This window comes from Suillus subaureus (assembly GCF_016647635.1).
Source record: "Suillus subaureus strain MN1 chromosome Unknown BJ212scaffold_54, whole genome shotgun sequence".
In the NCBI taxonomy this organism is placed as follows: domain Eukaryota; kingdom Fungi; phylum Basidiomycota; class Agaricomycetes; order Boletales; family Suillaceae; genus Suillus; species Suillus subaureus.
In genome coordinates this window covers 175919-193708 of record NW_024538610.1, presented here as the reverse complement: position 1 = coordinate 193708, position 17790 = coordinate 175919, and the positions used below count along the sequence as shown (strand labels likewise).

Genomic DNA, 17790 nt, shown 5'->3' with positions numbered 1-17790 from the left:
AACTGGTAGTTTTTCTCGTCCATGACGTCTTGAAAGATCTTGGTAAGTGATTCTTCGTTGTTCGGGAGCAGCATCAAGATCAGCTGCCAAGGTAGATATTGCCTTACACAGCTGGCGCTGCGTACCATGTTATGCCACTGGAGGAAACCCACTAGATAAAGAGTGAATTTTGCTAGCAGCAACCTTGTCCCACAAGTACCAATGTCGTGTACTATTAATTGGAGAATGCATCAAAGATATACTAATTATACACCATCAGCAGTGTCCTTTGGAAAGCAGCGAGCCAGGGCAATCGAGGGAAGCTGCAGAAAATTCGCTGTCAGACAATATGCTACATGCGTGGTGAGAATAAGCATATTTCAGTAGACAGATTCTGTAAGATAGACAAAACTTTCAGAAAGCACAACTTAAGAGGGTTGGATTTACCAGTAGTCGGAAGATGCTTGAGCAGCGTGACATTCCTTTCCTTTGAGAAGTCTGTCCGATGAAGGGCCACCACCAAGTTCACATCATTTTAGTGATCAGAAAGCTTAGGCAACATATCTTTAATGGTGATTGCAACACAATCAACTCGCGAGGGTTGGTTTCACTTGGTCAGATGAGATTGTGAGTGCATAAAGTGATAAATTCAGTGAATAATCAGTGAACAGGCTTCATAGAATCAGCACCTACAGCAGTATGAGTGGTGCTTAAGTTCTTGGCATCACATTCTTGTCGAACCATCTTCTTGAATGCCTGTCAGTGGCCACGTTATGGGTGAACCATCGATGATAACTGGAAAATTTTCTTGAGGAAGAGCTGAAGCCATCGCAGGGCATGAAAGTGAATTCCTTTTCATGGACAGACTATCACATAAAAAAGAGATCTCAGCGGGCATACTTAAGATGGACATTGGAGGATCTATACACCGCAAAAATGTTGTCTTTGGGTTTCGAACCAACTCCAAGAGAAACAGATTTTGACTCTGTTGCGGTAACCACTTGGCTAATACCAGTTAGATAGACCTCTGAGGAAACCATCCACGAGTCAATGACAAGAGGTGTATTCCAATAGAAAAAGACCTGTCATTCAACAGGTTTCGAACCTGCACAACCCAAGAGAAACAGATTTTGATTCTGCTGTGGTAACCACTTGGCTAAAACTAGTGAGATAGAACAATCCATGAGTGAATGTCGAGTACTATACCTACATACCTTTCTGAAGCCAAGGAGTGATTCAATGTTTAAGCTTTAGAATATTGGTTTCGGATTCATACGACCCCCAAAGAAGGGGGTCCCGTGACCCAACGGAGTTTTGTTCTTTGCCACTTCAGATGCGTTTGAACGATACGAGGAGGGTGTGGTAACACAGGGAAGATGGCAGGAAAAGCCAAAGCACGGTATGTGGCCTTCTCGCCATAGGAACTCTTCCCGACTTGACGATTGCCTTGTGTCAACCAACACTATTCTCCTTTTGCCAACGTCTTACTACCAGAACAATCATCGTCCGCTTGATTTCCACTGCGCAAACAGGTTTCTTCTACACCACGCAGCGCCCAAGGCAGGGTCCAAAGCTCGCTGCCGTCAAATATGATCCTAAAGGTAAGTGTTGGTATCCAGGCGGTTATGCAAAATTCCGAACTATTTCATTTTAGTTAAAGCTCGTGTACTCTTCGTCGAGAGCAAGAAGACGAAAAAGTAGTGAAATAGGCCCTCCATATACCCTGTTTATTGGCAGCACCGAGATCTACGCCAACTTATGTTGAAACTGAGTAGTGCTCGACATCGTACCCCACACTCGTGACAATATGCTATCTGCCGCGTTATAATACAAGTTCAATATAGGTGGTGTAGGAACCACAACTCTGTCCGCAGAAATTCTGTTCATACGGAACTTGCCATAGGTTAGGGAGAGGTGCACCTGAACTATACATGACACAATATATTCTACATATCCCTGCTCACCAAAATGTCTGTCCTGTCTGAGGGCTACTCGGTATATTCTGCGGCGTTACCCCACTCTGGGGAATTGATGTCGCCGACTGCGACTGAGCCGGCTTGGGAGTCTCCACCTCTTTCCGGTACTCAATTTTCTCGACACGGACTTCGCCTTCCACGAGCTGATATACATACGTGACAACGACAGCGCCCTGAATGTCCATGAGTGCAAAGGATGGCGTTACTTCACTGAGGATATCAATTCAGTCAGGCAATACAAGCGAAATGATGCAAGGGCTGTACCCGTTGTATGAGCCAGTCCATGCGCCAGTCGCAGACCCAGGATTTACGAAGAAACGACCGTCATATTCGATTGCCTGGAAGCTTATTTGAATCACATCAGAATGCCAGCCATCATTTAGAGGGCTGCGGAGTCAACACACGTATGCGTATGCCCTGAAACGAGCACATCTACATCCATTTGCCGTGCTAATGCACTGAGAGCATCAAGGTCACCAGTCGGTACGCACTGGTGCCCATGAATCACTCCGATTCGTATTGGGGTATGCACTATGGTTGCAGATGGCGGAAAGCTGGCGCTCTAGGTCATCCGCAGGTCAGTAATGACTCTACCGCATAGCATAACAAGAAAATGATGAGTATGCACCTCATCATAGTCCCCTCGGACAACATACACATCTCCTGCAATAGTGCGCAGGTACTCGTAGGTCTCGCGGTCACAAACGTTCCCTGTGCAAAGGATTTGTTGAATTTTTCCTGGAACAAGAAGTTTACGGAATTTGGCTGGGAGGTCGTGTGCGCGGTGTGGGATGTGCAAGTCACCGATTATTAGGACAAGCACCATATTGCACACAGCAGCAGTGTCGACTCCTGGAGGGAAGTTCAGCTTCGGATCGGCTGTGGGAAATTATTATATAATAAGCTGCACATCATTATTGTAGAGATTGAATTATTAGACAACAGGATATAGAGCTAGCAACAAGTACATTACACAAGAGTAACAAGGTGCGGATACCAATAAACCATTCACAGCAGAAGCACAGAAACCCGCAGAAGGGACACCGGGGGAGCACCGGAAAGTAAACAGGGACAGAGGGGCCACGTGCAACACAAATAAAACAAGAGCATCGAGTACATATAAATGCAAATGTGCATTGCTGCGCTACGGGAATGAAAAGTGGACTCCGCACTGGTGTATGAATTAGATGTTGGTGTAGCTCCCTGCCAAGTAAAGTTGGTCAGCGCCGATAGAAGGAAAAGAAAAGAAGGGACCCACAAATCCGCGCCTGCCAATCACCACTGCCCGTAGCCAAAATACTGCCCGCGGGGCTCAAATCGATAGAGATGACTGCAGTAGATTTATTAATGGGGTTCTCAGTCCGGAATCATCAGAACATTCGTACCGGAGTTCTTGTGTCCTTGGAGCATGCACTGTGTCGTTGCGGTGTGCGAGTCCCAGAACTGGACACCACGGTCCTTGGACCCTGACACAACCCACTGCCCATCATGCGACACAGCAACGGAGAGCACGTAATCCTGCACGGACATGGAATGAGTTGGAACAACGGATGACATATATAATGAGTCCGCGGCCGGGACTTATTTGCTTACCGTGTGGCCCAAGAAGTTCATGGTGCACTGGCTGCCCTTATCATCTTTCTTCCCATTGGCTGCCGCCTCCTTGCGTTTGGCGAGAAGGCCACTAACGTCCCAGTACTTGAGAGTCTTGTCTAAGCTGCCGCTCACTAGTCCCTTTCCGTCGGGAGTAAACGCAACGCTGTAGACGCTGTCCCTATGACCCCGTAGGCGCTCGATGAGGGAGCCCGTTCCCACGTCCCAGATGCGCACAACAGTGTCTAGACTACCAGCCGCAACCAGTTGGCCATTTGGTGAGATAGCGACGGAGGTCACGCCTGCATCGTTGTTCACAGGATCGGCGTCATTGATCGTGAGCACTTTAGATGACCCATCAACCATGTCCCAGATACGGGCAGTTTTATCGCCCGATCCGGAGACGATAAGCCTTCCATCTAAGGAAAAGTCAAGTGAGTAGATCTCCTGCTGGTGTCCGTCGAAAACGTTGCGGATGCGTTTCTTGGCGATATCCCATATCTGCAAGGTGTGATCAGTGCACGACCCTGGTGAAACACAAAGTTTGGCGCACTCTGATTTGCTTATCTTCAGCGCCCGTTGCAAGATATTTCCCATCGGGGCTGAAACAAACACTCCTGATATACAGGTCACCTGCCTTTCCAGCTGATTCATCTGTAAGGACGCTGTAGGTCCAAGGGTAATGAGATGAACTACTGCAGTCAAGATCGTCACCTACCAGGTCTTTACGCCCGTCTTTGTGTCATAGATCTGGGCCGTGCGATTACAGCCGGTGGCCAGGTACTTGCCGTCTGCAGAAAATCGCACACAGCAAACGACACTAATAGATGGCACGTGGAAATGTAAATATACAGGAAGATGTGATCAGGAGGCTATGTTCGATCGAAGCCGATCATACCACGCACCTCTCGTGCATGAGTGTGTGCACCAGTGACACATCTAACACGCGCTTGACTTTGCCATTGAAGACCGCGAACCAGTCACTGCCTTCCTTTTTCAGTTCGGGCGGAACATTGTGTGGGTCGAGGTCATCCGGAAACTGCCCCCCACCACTTTGGGCATTGTTGATAGGCACGAGGGAACTTGAGCTGGTTGCTGCTGGTTCTGCTGGGCCTGCAGGTGACGGATTTCCAGGTCCAGGTGGATATGGTGCATGGGCGGCAGGTGGTGGTGGAAGACCTGGGCCTTGGAAAGTAGTCAAGGCAGGAGGCGCCCCAGGTACAGGGGGCAGCTTTGCGTTCGGGGGTTGGAGAGAGGGACTATAATGATCTGTCGCAGATAAAGGGGGGGAAAAAGAGGTGGTATAGTACCCATGAGGAGGCGGCGAACGTGCGGAACTTGAAGTGAATGGTTTACCTGGACGAGTATCACTCTTCATACGCTCAGTCTTTATACGTTTTGAATCCCGAGCCTCTGCCGGAGGACGTTCGCGATCTCGGTCGCGCTCTTCACGTTGTCGATCACGTATTTCGCGTTCACGTTCACGATCAGCACGTTCGCGGTCTTTTTCCCGCTCGCGTTCACGTTCACGATCTCGACTGTAGTAAGGCTCGTTGTATGAGCCAGGGCCAGGAGGTACACCAGGGACTGCAGGTGGAGGTGCAGGTGGACCAGAAGGTCCAACTGAAGCGGGACCGACGGGCGGATGTGGAGCTCCTGCTGGCACACCCTGACGAAGTGCATGAAGTTCTCCTCTGAGGCGACTTAGCTCCTCTTCGTATGTCTGTCGAATCTTGCCATGCTGAGATTCCAGTTCATACAGTGACTGGCGAACGATGTTCAACTCGTTTATTTGTGAAGTGACTAAATGGACAAGATGTTGGACTCATACGTAAAACCGATGTGTAGTTGAGGAGTCAAAGGTGCGCACCTTTGGATTCATACTCGTCTCGTTGATTGCGAAGAATGCCGAGGTCAGAGGAGATAACATCAAATTCTTGACGGATGGTATCGACGGCCTCATTAAGCCTGGCATGACTGTGCTGGTTTGGCCCTTGGGCAGGTGGAACCGTAGGCTGCAAGCTCCTATGCTATTAAAACAGGAAAGGTCAGTAGGAGTACATGACAAGAAAGAGCTCATAGCAACAGAGATAGAGAATTTTGTTCTTGGGTTAGCGCGCACACAAGGACCGTCATAACTCAATTAGAGCTCAGGATTGATATTGGTCACGATATGTGGCAGGACCTGTAGTAAGGAAAAAGAAAAATAAGATGGAAATACTCACGTTGTATATTGTGGAGGACATGAAGAGAGGTTGGGAACCACGGAATGGGTGTTGATCATCGCCTTTATAACTGGCGTTGGACCCTGATACTCTGATTCTTTTCTCACACTTGACACTACCGGCGGCATGTCCTATTTGAGTCGTAGAGGCACAATCACGTGATTAGTAAACATGCATTGATAAGTTCAAACCCAGCGGCACTGACCCTCTTTCTCTCCCTCTGAGTCATTTCAGGCGGTTGCGATGCCCAGATAGTCGGATTTTGCCATTTAATACGTTAACCGCACATAGTCTCCGTGCTTACAGGACGGACTACTCTCATCAGGCAACATAATCTCCGACTACTCAGCAAACGAGGCGATGTGTGGCATACTAGGGTATCACCATCCCAATTCCATTGCCGTACACCTCTCCACTCCGAACTGAACTAGCTGCACCGGTTTCCATTTTTTTCAAATTTGGAGGACCATGGCCCGCCATCGAGCTCGGAGCCTCATCCGGAATCTACTTAACGAGTAACTTCGACTTCGCACGTATAAGCCTGATTTAGCATCGTGGTCGCAGTTTGCTCGGCCACCGCCGTCTGTGCTCTAAGGAAGTGAAAGGATCATCAACCCCGTACAGGTGTGAGACTTATCCTTTGTCTTCGGCACTTGGTCCATCAGCGCTGATTTCGAGAACACTAATTTTACCCGTGGGAGTAATCCCTACATACTGATTACAACTTCATATTGCAGGTACCCATTTTTGTGCATGGACATATAGCTGGCAGATCCGAGGTTATCTGAAGCTTTGCGGCTCTGCTCGGCATTCACAAGAAAAAGATATATCCCGGACCAGGTTCACACAGAAACCTACACAACGGAAGGTTAAACCGTGCCGCGCTAGGGGCTTCGTAGGACCGTATTGATCCTCGAGGTCCAGTATTTATTGCTGATTGTGATAACATCGTGTCACATGCATGTCGTAGCAAGCTAATTTTGTGGTTTCTTACTACTAGTTCTTTGGGCCCGGTCATTATATAGCATCTGTTTGATGATCGTTATATTCAGGCCAACACCTGCATATAAATAGTAACAGTAGCATGTAACAAGCATGCAACGCGACCTGACAGAATATTTCAGCTCCATTATCTGTGAACTGAATAGATCAGAATTGAAGATGCGGCTACATGTCCACGATCGGTTATCGTACGATTTACGCCAGCGTTGATCCGGTATTCATCCGCTCTGCAGCTTCAGGTTCTCCATCTCACTACAATCGTTGGTGCCACGAGTCAGGGTAATACTTCAGCCCCCTGGCAGATTCGTAAAGTGTCTTCTAGTCAAAAGTCTAGCCGAGACCAAATTTGAGGGTTCTTGACGTTAATCAGGACTAGCCTGGAGTCCAGAACCAAAGTTTAACACTCATTCACGAACCCTTCTTGAGAGCGCATCTCATTCCCTCGTTCAACAATCCCTTGAGCTTGCGGGCCTCCTGCGTTTGTCTCGAATACATCTCCCACACTCACAACGCCCGAAGCGCCTAAATCATTCACACGTCCCATGGCTGAAGAATTAGACTCAACGACGGTACCTGTGGACTTTGTCAAGGAGGGAGGTGATTGGCTTGTTATATTTAATCCCCGCGTACCACGCCAGATGGACGTGCAGCTTGCAGCGCGGTACGTGCATGACGGGTGCGTTTGTTTGGAAGACTTATGGCTTCACTCCAGTCTGATACCATTTTATGAGTTAGTGTGGTGTGTAGTGTGAAGTTTTCCTTGGACGGGACATTGCTTGCAGTAGGCATGGAGGGCGCCGTTGTGCTTTACAACTTGAGTCTCGGAGAGAAGTTTATGTGAGTGCTCATTCTGCCTTCTCATGAACAACACTTGGCGAGCTGGAAGCGCAGCTTCACATTGGAGAGGAATATTGGAAAACCAAATCATGCACGAGCTGTTTGCATCAGTCCCGATGGACATTTCCTTGTCGCTGGCTCTGAAGACGAACTCATAAGAGTGCGTGCCAGAGACTGAAAACTTGTTCGTCTGAGCACTCATGATGCTATACAGGTTTGGAACATTACGAACCGCATGTTGGTGCATGCTTTGAAGGGGCACTGCGGAGAGGTATATGCTTTGGTGTTTACACCTGACAACAAAACCTTGCTTTCAGCGTCCGGAGATTGCACAATCCGCATTTGGGATGCGACTCAGTTTGCTGAGACTCCTGATGCTAGCTCAATCATCCTCGATGAAACTATGGAGGCCGCCTGTCGTGTACTTCGCCCAGTCAGCCTTGATGTCAAGCTCTCATCCAAGTTTGCACTGACATCTATTGCTGTCAACTCAACTGGCAAATTTGTTGCTGGAGGGTCACTGGATGGAATGATTCGAATCTGGAAAGTTGACGGCACCGAGGATGACAGCGCGGAGCCGGTGGAGACATTATGCGGGCACGAGGATGCTGTGTATAGCGTGCAGTTTGTTGAAGGCGGATTGGTAAGCGCAAGCGTGGATCGAACGATGAAACACTGGGACATAAGTGAAGTGGGTGTTGGTCGCAGAGAATGTCGAAAAACTCTGCAAGGGCACAAAGTATGTGGCATCCGACAAGACCTCAATCCCAGTATTGCAACTGACCTTTCACCAGGACTGCATCCTCGCTACATCTGCACTTCAGGTTGGAAGAGATCAACGCGTCGTGTCCTCGTCTCGGGATGGGACGGTGCGGATGTGGGACTTGAAGACGGGGATGGTGCAGTTCGTGATTCAGGGTCATAAAAACACTGGTACGCAGCCGAACCACCAAGCCGCATTTTCTTTCAACGTTCCTTTCTCAGTGACGACTGTGGATCTTGGCCTGGACGGACGGCTGTTAGCATCTGGTAGCGGGGATCGTGAAGTGCGGCTATGTAAGCGTGAATTGACATCACGTTCGATGTACCTCTGACATAGCGCCGACCGTCATCAGGGAGCTACTCGATTGTTTGAGAATGTCTGGGAAAGTATCACTATCTAAGTGTCCCAATAACAAACGGATCGACTATATCAGAGCTGTAGCCACAACGCGGTGGTAGGCCCTCATGCATCATGATTTAGTGTATGCATGGTCTGTTGCTTGCGGAGCTGGTGCGTTTACTATGAGTACAAATATAGGAGATTCTTTGATATCATTTGTTCTGTCGAAGATTGCTAGATGGGCCTCGTCTATCAGTGCGCGATGTATGTCGCTGGATATATGTATGGCTCTGGGTATGTACGAGGTGTTGGGGTTCCAGATGCCGGCCATATAACATAAGTTAACTCGGTACATCAAGCTGTTTCTCGTAATTCGGCCTCGGCCATGAAGCTGCTGATGAACTGCAGCTTAGCGACGCTTAGTACTGGTGTTCGGATCCCAGGTGAACACAAACTATTGAGCAGCCCTCTTAGCTGCTTTTGTGTTCAAGAAGCACACTACTTCGCTTCTGCTCACCTCATCCGTGTATAAAGGTCGGGATGACGCGAATCCTCGCGTCCGCTTCGCCGAGAGAATTATTTTACCCTTGTGGCACCACGCGGTTCACGATGAAGCTTACACATTCCTTTACATCTCTTCTCGCTCTAGTGTCGCTGGTCGCTGGCTCACCGATCCAGCAGCTGAACACTCATTCTTTACGCCTGCCACTTGAGCGTAGGAACAATCAAGTCGACATTAAGAGTCTCCAAGCACACCTTGCACAAGTCTCCGCGTATGTGCATCACTTCACTTCCTGTTCGCGATATTGACCGATGAATTTAGGAAGTACCGTCGGGGATTTGCGGCGTATGAGGCCAATAAGGGACATGCCCACCCGTTGAGCGTGCCATCTAGCTCAAAAACGATGAAGCGAGATGATGGCGATGTTCCTTTGATGTCTCAAGGTGTCGAGTTGTGGTATGCCTCGATCAATGTTGGCACGCCAGCGCAGACTTTCACAGGTGCGCATGTATTAATATTCTTTGAGGTAATACTAAGTAATATTCAGTGTCCATTGACACGGGCAGCGCGGATCTATGTAAGTTATTTTCTCCAGTCCTGAACTTTTGCTCACCCTTCCCCACTCAGTCCTTCCTTCCGTTGATTGTAACGATAGCTGCAACGGTCACAATAGATATGATCCATCCAAGTCCTCGACAGCTGTCGATCTCCACAAGAAATTCGTCCTCACCTTTGGCGAAGGCGAAGTTGCCGGGAACAAATTACTGACAACGTGGTAATTGGAGGATATAAGGTAATTATTTTGGGTTCAGATCGTGCGCGCGTATGCTAACCATGACTAGGCTAAGGGACAAACCCTCGGGGCTGCAACAGTCTATTCCTCAGACTTTTCGAGCGAAAATTTCATACCTGACGGGCTCGTCGGCTTTTCATTTGAGTCTATATCCGGATACCCAGCACCTCCGCTCTTTCAGACTCTTGTAGAAAGTGGACAGTTGCAGGAAGCTGTATTTGGTGTCAAACTTTCCGCCGAATCCGGTGCCAGCGAACTATATCTTGGAGGGACCAACACGGCGCTGTATCAGCAAGGCAATATGTCGTATACACCTGTAACTGATGCAGGCTACTGGAAAGTCACACTCAATCAGATATCTCGAGCTGGCATCCCTGTGGGGAAACCCGAGGCATCATCCATCATCGACACGGGAACAACTTTGATCGTGACGGACACGGATGGTGCTGCTGCCTATTTTGTTGGCATTCCTGGTGTTGCGTCATATGATGATGAATCTGAGGTGCTTTATTCAAGTCAGTGCTGATACAAGGTTCTCTATACGGGCCTACAAGCTAATGCTAACATATTCAGTCCCGTGCGATATAATTGACAACTATGCGCCGACCCTCACCTTTGGAGGACATCCGTTTACCGTGTCCGGGGACACATTCAATCTCGGGCCTATCGAAGAGGGATCAAGTGACTGCATGGCTGGTATCGCAGGCGCGGACGTTGGTAAGAATTTGTGGACATGGATAACGTGCAGTACTCTGATTCAGGCTTACTCTATCAGACTTCTGGGTCGTGGGCGACGTGTTCTTACAGAACGTGTACTCGATCTTTGACATGGGCGGATTGCGAGTTGGGTTTGCGGAGCTCGCATGAGGTTTATTTTTAGGGCATTTGATGATAGTTGTGGGAGGAATTGTGAATGGGATATTTGGCTGATTTCATGGGCATTATATACAGACCTTCGACAGTACTAACTACTAAGTAATGTTACTGTGCATACTATATCGTCCATGCCAGATTTAGCATCGGTCACATGGGAGCCACGGGGTTTGAAAAGTGCTTCGGGAAAATATTTACACTATTATATAGGTACCCTATGAACTAACTGTTACTACATAATGTCGGGATGCACTTGCATGAAATAATACTCCATAGACTCCAACATAGGCTGTCGAATTCCAATCGATGTTCCCGGTTCCGAATGTCTAGTTGGTCTTCTGTGTAGCTGCGTGTCAGTAGTTAAAGCCATGCAGTGGTGAAAATAACACCTTGATTGTATGTCAGTGTCATTGATGGGCCAGGATGGCGCTGATAGATCGTTCAATTGACGAATCCTCCGCATTCACTGCGCGAGCGATCCGAGTTGAAGTGGTTCAAACTTTCAAGGACAAAGAGAACAATAATCAACAATGTACATGCAGCTGTAAAATATTAGCTATGTTCTTTTTGACTGTCCCGTCCTTGCCTCCCAGTGCAAGATGAAGATCTCATCCCCCTTTGCCTCTCTGCTGGTTCTTGTCTCTGTTGCTGTGGCATTACTTGTGCCTGATGGCCATGGTGAAGGTGTTATTCGATTTCCTCTTACCCGCAAGAGTGCTGACATCGCTGGGCATGTTGACATGAGTGCTCTTAATGCACAGTTCATTCATGTTTTGAAGTAAGCTCAAACCGATTTCTTCATAGCCCCCAACCACCGTACTTATCACTTGCAATTCCTATCTTCCAGCAAGTATTGGCAGACATTTTCTGCATTTGAAGCTAATACTGGTTCTGCTCATCCTTTGAGTGGGAAGATGATGTCTTCTATGAGAAAGTGTGATGATGGTGTTGTTCTGCTTATCAACCAGGGAGCTGACCTGTGGTATGGCGAAATTGATATGGGGACATGCTGAAACAGAAATTCAATGGTCAGACAATCGTACTGTCAGCATGGAATGAACATCCTTTGCTCATTGAACCTTATCTGAAGTATCTATTGACTTGGGAAGCACGGATCTTTGTAAGTGTATATGCTTGACAAGAGGTTTGTCTTGATCTGAGGCTATTTTTTTTTGTTAGTCCTTCCGTCCATCTTCTGCATTGATTGCGCAGGCCACAAGATGTATAATGCTGCCCAGTCTTCCACAGCCAAGGATGAAGGAAATATTTCTGTGCTCTCATATGGTGAAGGTCAAGTAGTAGGAAATACATATAGTGATGATGTATTCCTTGGTGGCTATGAGGTGGCGTGATATCTCTTTCTTACATTGCAAGGACTGATTTTTGTTGCTAAGGCTTCCAACCAAACATTCCTGCTTTTTTGTACTCTGTCCAATTTGTGTATCCAGCTTTCCAGCCTGACAGTTTTATCAGTTTTGCCTTCAAGCAATCATCTGCTCTTGGGGCAAAGTTGGTTTTTGAGACAACAAGTGACAGTGGCGTACTTCCAGAAAGCATGTTCAGTGTTAAACTTTCTTCTACATCTGGGGAGAGCAAGCTTTGTATTGGAGTGACTAACCCAAATCTCTATGTTGAAGACACCTTGACCTATACGACTGTCACCGAGGAAGGGTACTGGCAAGTGAATCTAGAAGTGGTTGGTTTTGTGAAATGGCTCTACAGTTGCCAGTAACAGCGCATCTATTATCATTACTGGGACCATGTATATTGTCATGAGTGATGATGCAGCAGAGGCTTACTACAAGGATATTCCAGGCTCAAGCAGCAGTACTCAAGGGGAAATAACATATTATACCAGTTTGCCTGATCCTTTGCAGTTGATAATCTGTGACTGACTTATTCCCTAGTTCTGTGCGACACAATTGGGTCATACACTCCCACACTCACATTTGGTGGGCATGGCTTCAATGTTTCAGAGGAAACATTCAATCTTGGCCCAGAGAGTGATGGTTCAAGTGACTGCATGGGAGGTATTTCTTGGACATCAAGTGTTGGTGAGTACTTCATATCATGTGCAATGTATGCAAGCCAAGTCCCCCTTTTCATTTATCCATTTTAGACTTTTGGGTTGTTGGGGGCATTTTCCTGCAGAACATTTACACAGTATTCAATAACAGAAATCTTCAGGTGGGCTTTGCTGAACTGGCATAATTCTCAACCTCTTTGTCCTCTGCAATTAGTTGTGGATTTTCCATAAGGACTTGGCATGAATATCCTCGTTTTTGATTACAAGTTTGGCACCTGTGTATCACATACTCCTACCTTCTGCCAGGATTCACTATTTATGGCCTCCTTGTGTTGAATACCAACAAACGCCAGCTGAGTGATATGCTCTGCACAAGACAAGATTGACCTGGCCTCCCATGATCTAGGATCATCTAGAGGGTTTGACATGTTGGAAATTTTTTTATTGTGCAAGCACCTTTTACATGTATATGCTCCCCAGCATAGTATACCCAGGTGGGGAAGGGTATACCAAGGACAACAGAAAGACCTGCCAGCAGTGAGTTGCTTCTGCTGTAGCTGAGTACTGCAAACATTTGTGCTTCAAACAGTGGGAATATGAAACCAAGCAGTGAACACAACATCTGGTGATTATATTCAGCAAATGCTAACAGGATGAGGCATGGAGAGCCAAAGAAGCAGCTGCAATAGCGCTTACAGCAGGGGTAAATGCATCTATGGGTATAGATGAATAGGGAGGAAGAGATTGACCATCAACAGTGCTGAAATAGAGGGGACCGCCCAGTGTTGTCATGCTTCCGAATCTAAGGATAGCAGTACCAGTGATTACCTGATAGACCTTGGCTTGGGCAGGCCAACCATCCTAACCATATACTAGGAGTCAGGGTGTGAAGGTAAAAGAAAATAGAAAATATCAATCTCACAATAGTCCCACTGGGACAAAAAATGAGCTGAATATCAGAACAGTGATGCACATCTCTGGTTTGCCTTTTCCCCCATTTTGCAGCCAGCTATATAGAGGTGCTGCTGAGATGGTCAAGGTAGAATGTAATTTTGATCCATGTACATGTATATCTTGTCCAAAGGTTTGGCGCTAACTGTGAACACAAATAGACACCCAAGGCTGATTCAGGTATGCCAGACCTCTGGTTCAAATGCTGAAGTGGACCATGGTATACACCCAAAAGAAGCTGCAAGTTGTCAATGATCATTCTTGTAGCAATGAGCAAACATACTTGCCATATACTGACTCTGCGATGACACCTCCTACAATGGGCCTGACAGGAGGACCTTATGAGATGTCTAAACTTGAGTCAATGTTAAGCACCATGAAATGCACCTATCAATGATATGAGGCCAAACAGTGCCATAGCTGAGCCACAGTCATGGCCTGAGAAGAGGTCATTAATGACACCTCCACATGCTAACAGTGTTCTCCTGCCAAAACCAGCTTTGCAGATAGTGAGTGAAAGTTGTGACCTCAGTGGTGTCCTATATAGCAAAAAACCAAAAAACAATGAGAGGTGTTGTATTGACAAACACAGTGCAACTGAGATTCAATGCAACGAAGATGACTCAGGTTTGCTAACACTGCAGGCATTTACTCATTTTCCTCCAAAGAACATCCAAAAAACATTGAATTAGAAGATAGAAAATTCCCTGTATTTTACCTGTGAAAACATTGAAAAAAAAATTGATGTATCAAAGATTTTCTGTACATAGAACATGATTCAAAAATTAGTCATTTTTTCTCAAGGAAAATGCTAAATTTTTCATTTATTATCTTTCAAATAATAGCTTACAACAATGTTATTTTTTTTTCTGTGTTTTTCAAATGTTCTGTGCATCAAAAGTCTTAATTACTTTATCCAGTTCACTACATGTTTGATCCAAGAACATTAAGAAAAAAGATAACAAAAAATACAAATTATTTTTTGAATGTTTTGTTGAGGAAAAGCAAAGAAACTCTCAAAAGTTCCATTTCATATTTGGTAAGAGAAATTTGTGAAACATTTTCCATGTTTTGTAAGAAAAAATAAATAATGTTTGCAGTATATTCCTCCTGGACAACACTTGTAAAAAATTTATTATGTTCAGAGAAAAAAAATGAAACATGATTGCAGGATACTCCTCCTCAGAACATGAATGAATTATACATTTTATTCTGCACCATAAAATACAATATGTTCTGTGAGATATCATTAAGACATACATTCCACTCACTTGTTTTAAGTCTTGCAGCAGTGTGGTGATTGAAATGAGCTCCAACATTTTACTGGAGGTTGATGGTGTTGAGCATGGTCTAGGTGCACAAGGGATGGATTGCATCATTCTCTAAGCTACAAAGGTGTGTGTATTGTGCATTTTGCTCCCCAGTGCTCAAATCTGATAATCTATCCTACATAATATTGTTGTTTTTCATGTTGAGCAGCTACTCCAGCACATCACCATGTCACTCCTTCAAATGCATGCATCTCACACCTCTCAATCCTTTGCACCTGCCTGTCTTCTCACACCCTCTTGCACCTCTTTCACATTTATTTGCACCTCCTTTGCACTCACCTTGTATGTTCTGCATCTAGCAAATTCTATTGATTCATGTATGTATCTACATGAATTATGAGTGTTTTTGTTACAATCATGTACACCCCTATTCATTTTCTCTCTTACTGTGTATTATGTCACAAGCCACATGATGCCACCACTAGACTCATCTCTGACTCATACCTTGTATTACATCATGACTGCTGTTGCCATTGCTAGATGACCTATTCTTGCTATTGCTTATGTGTCCTTTATCTCTGACTCATATCTGTTCTCACATCTGCCCTAAAGCACTTGTAGTTCACTATATATAATTCTCTTGTACACTTTAGTTCTGCACTTTAATCTTACTAGGTTTTACCTAAAACATCCTTTGCTTGAGACCTCCAATCTCTTGTTGTCTGAACCATACTTTAAGTTAGAAGCACTCCTTCTGACTTAGCTTATACCAAACACTTGACTTATCATCTCATGTAGAATCTCAGCAGAGGTCCTGACTCTTATCGGGTTGTCTGTTGTTAGAACTACCCTAGTTCATAACAGTTTTTGGTCCATTTGATATATCTTGCAAACATTTGTGCTTGTTTGTGCTCATTTGCACTCATTCTTGCTCATTTTCAGCTGTTCTCACTGTGAATCCCTGGTAAGCTTTATTCTGCATTGTAATAGCTAACTAGTTACTAACAGCCACATCTGTTGACATCAAACAACTATTTAGCTGTGAACATCTCTTACTCTTGCATGTCTGCTCACATCTCTCAGCCAAATCAACTCATGTACTGCTTTGCCTCAGCACCTGGAGCAGTCTCTTTGACTACTGACCCATGGGTGGACCCTCAACAAGTCTAGGTTGGGTGCAAAACCTGTACCCCTTGTTGGGGTGTGGGTGTGGGTGAAACCTCTGACACCCTAGGGTATACCCATGTGGATCCCTATTTGCTACTGATTATGCATATTGGATCTAGATTGGTGTTTGCATTTGTGATATATGCATTTTTTTTTCAAGCATATAGAATGAAGGCATTCACTGGAGTGAAAACTTTTGAAACAAGAATATTAATGAGCACACAAAACATGGTCATGCAAAGTAGAATTAATATAGGAAGACATCAAGTCGGTGGTGCATACAGTTGGGTGATGAGGTATCAGGCCTGGGGTAGATTGGGAGGGCACACTATGCCAAATGTATGAGGCAGTTGGCTGCTCATTGTCTTGCTGTTAAGAACCATGCTCAAAGGAGAGAGAGACTGACTCAGAGGGGCTTGGCCTCAGCTTGTATGCTGTGCCCCTTACCCGAGTATGTGCCCTTCATTTCAGAGGAAGTCTGATGATGGTCCAATGAAGTCTGGAGGACTTCCGGAGGCTGGCTACTCTGGTGGAGAGTGCAGGAGGACTTCCAGAGGAGTGCGGGAAACGTCCAGAAGAGCGCAGGAGAGTTCTGGAGGAATGCAGGAAATGCTCAGGAGAGTTCCTGCTGCAAGGTAATACTTCTACAGGAAAACAGGATGAAAGGATAGGAGGTCTGGAGGTATGGAGGACAGAATGTCCAAAGGTCCGGAGGGCAGAATGTCCAAAGGTACAGAGGGTGGAATGTCTGAAGGTATGGAGGGCGGAATGTCCGAAGGACAGGATGCCTGGAGGTATGAGGGACAGGAGGTCCAGAGGTACGGAAGACAGGAGGTCCGGAGGTCTGGAAGGAATAGGGGCTACATCGGACTTCATCTGATGTAGAAGCAAACGGAGGTAGACTACCCTAAGGTAGAGTTGGAGGGACAGGAAGTGGACCTAAGTCTGGAAAGAGGGTAAGTGCCGGAAAGGCAAGACTCCAGCCTAGGGAAGCAATCCCTGGACTTGGGACAGAGACATAGGGGTTGAATCCGAAGGTCCAGAATTCCAGCCTAGGGAATCCTTCCCTAGGCCTTATGGAAAAGGATGAGACTCAGACGGACTGAAGTCCGGAAGATGATTGGGAAGTAGAACAGGATCTAAGATGATGAACAGGAACTAAGATGATATTCAGACTGAGGACTCTACTGTAGTTGTACAGGGGTTATATACTAGAGGCTATCTGAGAGGATCAGTAAGCAAAGGAGTAAGGCTATGTACAAGCATGTGGAAACGCATTGGTAAGTAAGACGGAACATAAGTAAATGAACTCGGAGATGAAACTAGTACAAGGATCAATCAGCAAGATGGAAACAGAGATAACCGAGAACCAGAAAGGCGGAGATGCCTAAATGGGGATAGGCACAGGATCTCGGATAGAGGGCGGGAATAGGTCCAGGGATAGTAACAGTTAATATCCGGAGGTCCGGAGATCTGGGGATCCAGAAGGCAGG

At 46.2% G+C, this 17790-nt stretch overlaps 6 protein-coding genes across 6 annotated transcripts; 4 read left to right on the top strand and 2 right to left on the bottom strand.

Moving 5' to 3' along the window:
- Positions 1-1355: 1355 nt before the first annotated feature.
- On the top strand, positions 1356-1680 carry BJ212DRAFT_1449645 (uncharacterized protein; the record flags this gene model as incomplete). The annotated part of the gene is made up of 3 exons (XM_041338728.1): positions 1356-1378; positions 1474-1580; positions 1634-1680. The coding sequence occupies 3 exons, from the start codon at positions 1356-1358 to the stop codon at positions 1678-1680; spliced, it is 177 nt and encodes a 58-aa protein (XP_041187209.1).
- On the bottom strand, positions 1558-2829 carry BJ212DRAFT_1392427 (Metallo-dependent phosphatase). The gene is made up of 4 exons (XM_041337061.1): positions 2584-2829; positions 2360-2517; positions 2220-2300; positions 1558-2165 (listed from the first exon to the last, which is right to left on the bottom strand). Exons 1-4 carry the CDS (start codon positions 2779-2781, stop codon positions 1940-1942), a joined length of 663 nt encoding a protein of 220 aa, XP_041187208.1. The 5' UTR covers positions 2782-2829; the 3' UTR covers positions 1558-1939.
- On the bottom strand, positions 2830-5808 carry BJ212DRAFT_1392409 (WD40-repeat-containing domain protein). The gene is made up of 9 exons (XM_041337060.1): positions 5774-5808; positions 5419-5578; positions 4454-5351; positions 4267-4368; positions 4102-4213; positions 3549-4049; positions 3341-3473; positions 3214-3285; positions 2830-3158 (listed from the first exon to the last, which is right to left on the bottom strand). The coding sequence occupies exons 1-9, from the start codon at positions 5792-5794 to the stop codon at positions 3139-3141; spliced, it is 2019 nt and encodes a 672-aa protein (XP_041187207.1). The 5' UTR covers positions 5795-5808; the 3' UTR covers positions 2830-3138.
- A 1246-nt stretch (positions 5809-7054) lies between these two features.
- BJ212DRAFT_873180 (WD40 repeat-like protein) lies at positions 7055-9030 on the top strand. The gene is made up of 8 exons (XM_041344252.1): positions 7055-7451; positions 7511-7612; positions 7667-7772; positions 7827-8351; positions 8407-8545; positions 8597-8668; positions 8728-8885; positions 8945-9030. The coding sequence occupies exons 1-7, from the start codon at positions 7318-7320 to the stop codon at positions 8745-8747; spliced, it is 1098 nt and encodes a 365-aa protein (XP_041187206.1). The 5' UTR covers positions 7055-7317; the 3' UTR covers positions 8748-8885; positions 8945-9030.
- Positions 9031-9323: 293 nt separating this feature from the next.
- BJ212DRAFT_1543574 (acid protease) lies at positions 9324-11016 on the top strand (the record flags this gene model as incomplete). The annotated part of the gene is made up of 7 exons (XM_041341858.1): positions 9324-9487; positions 9538-9716; positions 9764-9793; positions 9844-9962; positions 10059-10524; positions 10583-10726; positions 10785-11016. 7 exons carry the CDS (start codon positions 9324-9326, stop codon positions 10874-10876), a joined length of 1194 nt encoding a protein of 397 aa, XP_041187205.1. The 3' UTR covers positions 10877-11016.
- A 465-nt stretch (positions 11017-11481) lies between these two features.
- Positions 11482-13641, top strand: BJ212DRAFT_1304123 (aspartic peptidase domain-containing protein; the record flags this gene model as incomplete). Its single annotated transcript, XM_041333551.1, has 10 exons — positions 11482-11660; positions 11730-11827; positions 11973-12002; positions 12095-12172; positions 12331-12582; positions 12605-12709; positions 12790-12936; positions 13002-13069; positions 13389-13445; positions 13561-13641. The coding sequence occupies 10 exons, from the start codon at positions 11482-11484 to the stop codon at positions 13639-13641; spliced, it is 1095 nt and encodes a 364-aa protein (XP_041187204.1).
- Positions 13642-17790: the final 4149 nt, after the last annotated feature.